Raw genomic sequence first — 6173 nt, 5'->3', positions numbered from 1 at the left:
TTGTTGTTAATGATGATATGTCAGTGGTCTAGCCATTTTGGTTAGTTTGAGGAGTCTAGCCATTTTGGTTAGTTTGGGGTTCAAGGCCTGCATACAAGTTTATTCATCTTTGAAAGAGCGTTATCAAGGATGATACAACGAGCTTACATGCCACATGGTCATATAAGTTCAAAACTCTTTGTGAGCTTTCTTATGTATACTTTTGCAAACTCCAATTGAAAGGAATAAGTCATTGTAATTTATAGGAAAAATATTATTTGCTTGCTACAATTTAGAAAGAAGGGAACTTGACCGGTTAAAAGGAACCAACTTTCTCAAATTTTCCAGTACTGCCTCCCCTTGTAATGAGGAGGATCTACATATGGTTGAGGATTTTTTTTTTCTAAAACCTGGTGTCTATATATAGGTGAAGTAGGTTGTTATGCAGTGATAGGTATCGGGTGCATGAACCTATGTGCACGTAGGTAAATGAGCATGGGTGTGAACCATACACAGGAGTGCCATTACAACAACTCAAGGCAAATCTGCAGTTAGGCTACTTAGGCATATCCAAGAATCCACCTAGAGGCTTTGGAGATAGGATGACTTACAGGCCGCCAAAGCATGGTAATGGCCAAACAGATTGGAAAGCTGATGCAGAAGCCTACGAAGATTGGGATGAAGGTGTCAAGAAAATTATCCCCACCATCTGTACCTTCAGCCGAGGATGAGTGAGTAGTACTGGTCGAGTTTCCTGTGCTGTTTAGGCAGGAGGATGCAGCTGGGAGAGGAGGCCCGCACAGCCCCTCATTGCCAAGAAACTGCTTCTGTGTGAAAGTGTTCCACTGGTTGCACTGAGGGATGGGGCCCGTCAGTTGGTTGTGAGAAACGTCCACAAAACTGAGAAATGTGAGGGAGCACAAGGCCACCGGTATTTCTCCCACCAAATCATTGCCTGATACATCTAATGAGTTCAACTGTGTTAGGTTGGTCATGCTTTCCGGAATGGGTCCTGTGAAGTGGTTGTTGGACAGGTTCAAGAAGACCAAGCCACTGAGGGAGGACAGCTCTGGAGGGATGCTGCCCACAAGGGCATTGTTGGAAAGATCCAGAGACACGGTGGCTGTGAGGATGTATGTGAATGGAAGGCTTTCGCTTTTGGCATTTATCGTGATGCTCTCATTGTAGAGGGTGTCAGAACTAGAAGGCTGGTTGACAGTTCTGGAGTTGTGGCGGAAGCCATTCAAGAGCGCGAGGCTCCCGGCAGGAATGCTTCCAGAGAAATTGTTGCAACAGAGGTCCAAGATCTGAAGCTGGGTTGTGTTCCACACAGTGCTGGGAAAAGGGCCAGAAAACCGATTAGAACCCAGACTCAGTACACGCAGATATTGCATCTGCTGAATCCACGCTGGAAGCCTATCCTCCAGCATGTTATGAGCCAAGTCCAACACTACCAGCAGCTTGCAGCTTCCCATCCCCTCCGGAATGGGGCCGCTCAGAAGGTTGCTGTCCAGCTTAATACTTTTCGCATTTGCCAGATCAACGGGCGAGCAAAGAGTTGATGGTATCTCACCTGAGAACGCATTATCGGAAAGATGCAAATAAGCAAAGCTTGTGTTCCCTAGCGACGAGGGAATCCTTCCTGTGAGATTGTTGTGAGAAAGATCCATCTCGTAAATCTTTATACTCCCAATGGTTTCCGGAATAGCACCCGTGAAGCTATTATGAGAAAAAAAGAGAGAGACCGCCCCTGTGATATTGGTAAGGAAAGGCCAAGGGATTTCCCCAGATATATTGTTTGAGTGGACATCCAGCTCTTCGAGGGAATGTCTACAGCTCATGTTGTATGAGGCGCCCTCAAAGCTGTTCATGAGAACTTCCAACTGGTTGTGGGAAACATCTAGAACATCCACAAAAGGCATTGTACACATTCTTGCAAGGGCTAAACCTCCACTGAACCTGTTCATAGAAAGATTGATGTTTGAGAGGGCAGCCAGATGCCACAGCCAAGAAGGAATAGGGCCTGTGAGATAGTTAGAAGACAGGTCTAGCTCTTGGAGAGAAGTAAAATGTGAAATCCAAGAAAGCATATCGCTTGTCATCCTATTGGAGGAGAGACTCAAGGAATAAAGGTTGGAGGTATTGCCAGTCTTGTACTCATCTGCAACCACTCTTCCGCTCAGGTGATTCCATGAAACGTCCAGAATTTCAATGCCACATGTAAGCAGGGACCAGGGTAAATCACCTGTTAGACTGTTTGAGTGGAAATGGATTCCCCATTCCCAGTCAGATGTAGCTGGACCTAGCAAGGGGCTGGAAGAGAGGTTTCCAATCGGGTTGGTCACCTGCACTAGATTATGAAAATCTCTGCCCAATTCTCTAGGAATTGTGCCACTCAGGAAGTTTTCTGACAATTCCAGATTCAACAGTTGGGTGAGGTTGCAGATGCTTACTGGGATGTGGCCTGTGAGTGCATTGGTTCCTAGAAAGAGTTCAGTGAGCTGCAGCAGATGGCCGATGTTTTCTGGTATGCTGCCTGTGAGGTGGTTGTTCTGTAGACCCAGTCCTTGCAGAGCATGCATGTTCTCTCCAAGCGAATGCGGGATGTTGCCAGAGAGAAAGTTGTAAGACAGATCTAGTAGGAGGAGGGAGCTTGAGTTCCACCCGTCTGGAATGCCGCCCAACAACTGGTTGGAAAACAGACGTAGAACAGAGAGTTGCGGGAGCGAGTTGCTTAGACAAGATGGGATGGAGCCTCCGATTCCATTCTGACTAAGGTCGAGGTACTGCAAGTGTGTTAGGTTGCAAAGATGCCATGAAAGCTCGGCCCCAGAAAGGATATCCTGGCCGGAGAGGTCGAGGTGGGTGAGCTTGGAAAGGTTTCCGAGCGCTGGCCAAGGCAGAGGAGGGCGTAAATCACTCGAGGAAAGGTCAAGTGTGGTGAGGGACTCAGAAAGCAATCCAATTTCCGGGGGCAGAGGAATTTGAAAATTCGCATCCGAAGCTCTAAACACCTAGATTATCATCAATTGCAACACGAAGAAGAAGATAAGGGTGAGTAGTGGGGGAGGACAAACATGACGGCACAATTTATCATAATTACACTAATTTTATCACCTGCAGAGACCCGAGCTTGGCCAGCGGCACAGGCCAAGGGACGGATGCAAGGCTTGCGTTGAAGCTGAAGCTCTTTTCAGGATCGGGCCCGTATATATAATCTAGCGAGCTCAGGTCTAGCGACACGACGAGACCAGCCGTGTTGCACGAGACGGCTGGCCAGTCGCAGCAGTCCGTGCCGCTCCTCGTGTCGTTACACAAGGTTGCATCCAGGTTGTAGAAGCCCACGTTGTGGCAAATCTCCAGCAGTGCCTGTCTCTGAGTCTCCTTGCAACGCCGATCACCGCTGTTGCCCACTGTATTATTAACCGCTACGGCGCTGCAACAAATTAGGCAGCAGCTCTGCATCGCCGTGCATGCCAGCATCAACATCCACATGCGCTTTGCCATCCGTAAGGCTTGCAGCTTGATCTAAAATTCCAGCAGTTTCAACTTAATATCTCCTAACCCTAAGAATCTCCTCTCTCTCTCTGTCTCTGTCTCTCTCTCTCTCAGCAAGCTAATAGTTAAGCATGATGCTACCGCAGGGCGGTGACCGGTCTTCACTCGTGCAGGGAGCAGAAGACTCTCAACGACTTACAACATTCCAACTTGTAGGGGACCGGGGCCTAAAGACCCCGTGCTGAGGGACGGACTGTGTCCACAGTTGGCTGATAAGACCTTAACTATGGTCAAGCAGAGATAAAAGCCTTTTTTGCATGGCCCTACCTAGAGCCAGTCGACACACCGTGCAGGCCCCAGGGCCCTTATCCTTACGAGCACTAGTTGTTCAAGTCAGGATTCAGGTTGTCGGCACATGAAGGGAAAAAAAAGGCAATCTTATTTCCCGCGGGTTAATAAAGACCCATCGGGCTTCGCAATTTAGGGCTGTCCTGACCGATCTTGGCCGGAGGATAGCTATCGGTCGGTTGGACTGCCCCCGGGGGATAAGCTTAAGGCTTAACGGTCGTCAGTCTAGAGCATGAATGCATATAAAGGGATCACGTGGCAACCTAGGTTCGAATCCTTCTTAAGCCTGTGCTGGTCTACTTTCCAAATTGGCCCAAGTTTGCATTTTTGTTACAAAAAGGTGCCGAAGATCTAACAACCCTCGTTGGCCTTGCCCGTGAGACGAGGCCAGGTTTCCACGGTTGATCCCATCACTAAGGGGTTTTGTGACCCCATGGGAGGGCATTCTAGTGTATTTTTACTGGCCAAAATTAAGAGAAAGTGGATGAGATTTTAAGTAGCCTTTATTTTAAGGAATGATTTTTTAAATATTTTACTTGTAAAACCAGCATTTAGTAGAGATTTTGGAAACAAAAATTGGATAGATTTAAGTGTTGTCCTTATTTTCATTGGTTGAAAAATGTGGTTTTTTCGAGCACGCACCGGCATTGGAACTGGCACCACACCAGCACCGAGCAAAGCCTCAAGGCCTTCATCCTTACCGGGACTAGTTGTTCAAACTTGGGACTTAAGAGAAGAATCATAATAATTCAAGCCTAAAATTTGAAGCCCATTTTGGGAATCGAAATGATAAAATTAATATTAGAAACCTGAATTGTATAAGTTTTAGGTGAAATAGTTTCCCGAACACTTGTGTGAAGTGTGTGAGTGTGTTAGTGTAAGTTAACTATCCCACTCTAGTCCACACCTAATGGAGCTTAATGCTCATGTTTTTGAAGTGGATTCCACTCCTAGTTACAACTTCTAAGCTATTTCTTGGCTTAAAGTAATGAAATCTAAGTCCTTTTTGGGCTTCAAACTCATGCAAATCACCAATGAAATCAAGATTTCACCCTTTTGTAAGAGATGAAAAAAGAATGTCTTAATGTAACAGGCTTCAAAATGAAATAAAAAACAACCATCTAAAAACATTAGGAAACCTTTGGACATCTTTTGGGCCCTTTGCTAATGACCTTCATTAGCAAATGGACCAATAGGAAGAGAGGAGTGTGCACATTTGGTCTCCTCCAAAAGTAGGGGACAACTAGGCTTGTCTCCCTCATTACTACATTTGTGGGGTTCAAAAAGTAGGGAGTGGCCTTCATAAATTAGGGAGGTGGAGTACAAAAAGTAGAAGGGTGCCATCAAGAAAGGGGGTAGCTTCTAAAAAGTAGAGGGCTCTACTAATTTTAGCCCCATTAATCTCGTGGGTGAAAAAACTCTAAAAAATAGGATTTTTCAAAAAAAAAATTCAAAAGTGCATTTTTTTCTCTCAAAACTTAACCCAAACCATATTATATCAAAAAACTTCTTTTTTCATCTCAGATTTCTCTCCCTACACATTATTCTTCTCTCCAACATCATCCTCTTTACCCCAAATCTCAAATCTCCATAGCTCATTCTCTCTTTACTGTGCAACCTTCTCTCTCTCTCTCTCTCTCTCTCTCTCTATATATATATATATATATATATATATATATATATATATTGTGAGTAGATCTTCAACCTATCTCTCTACTGTGCAACTCTCTCTCTCTCTCTCTCTACTGTGCTCAAATTTGTAGCCTTCTCTATCTCTATCATGCATGCGTGCACACATTCGAATCTTCTCACACCCATATCTACCTCCCTCTTCCCAACAACCTCAAATCTGGTACTGTGCAACCTTCTCTCTTTCTCTCTCTCCTCCCTAAAATCTTTCTAGTAGAACACACCATGGAGGGTAGTGCATCTTTGTCGAGGAGAAGACCAAGGGACGAGGTTGGGGCTCTACTCATGCACAATACGAGGGATGAACACGGTGCTTGGGTTGAAAAACAATTTCAAAAGGGAGATTGGGTGTATTTGCAGCCTAGTGTCACTGGATCACATCGAGTTCGACGTTGAGATCTAATTGAGCACCATTAGAAGGGGCGTCTACTAGGATTCACGGAAACAAGGCGTGATGGATTAGTGGCCCTAGCGTGACATGTGTACTTGGCATCAGAAATTTCTTTGCGTCCACATCGTCATAGTCCTCGTTTTCCTTGCAACTGTATGCTTTCACTTTAGTACATTAGTTTACATGGTATGTGAACTGTTCTTTTCAACTTTATTTGACAGTTTCTGCATTTCCAGATATTTTTTCTTCCAACATCATTGAGGAGAAG

At 45.3% G+C, this 6173-nt stretch overlaps 1 protein-coding gene across 1 annotated transcript; it reads right to left on the bottom strand.

The window, feature by feature from the left end:
* Nucleotides 1-215: 215 nt before the first annotated feature.
* On the bottom strand, nt 216-4069 carry LOC147639059 (uncharacterized). Its single transcript, XM_086786962.1, has 2 exons — nt 3097-4069; nt 216-2993 (listed from the first exon to the last, which is right to left on the bottom strand). The coding sequence occupies exons 1-2, from the start codon at nt 3484-3486 to the stop codon at nt 540-542; spliced, it is 2844 nt and encodes a 947-aa protein (XP_086643088.1). The 5' UTR covers nt 3487-4069; the 3' UTR covers nt 216-539.
* Nucleotides 4070-6173: the final 2104 nt, after the last annotated feature.

Source organism: Cibotium barometz, chromosome 4 (genome assembly GCF_041138505.1).
Source record: "Cibotium barometz isolate CiBa-2024 chromosome 4, ASM4113850v1, whole genome shotgun sequence".
Taxonomy (NCBI): Eukaryota; Viridiplantae; Streptophyta; class Polypodiopsida; order Cyatheales; family Cibotiaceae; genus Cibotium; species Cibotium barometz.
The sequence above is the reverse complement of the archived record's forward strand: the minus strand, read 5'-3'. Positions and strand labels throughout refer to the sequence as shown.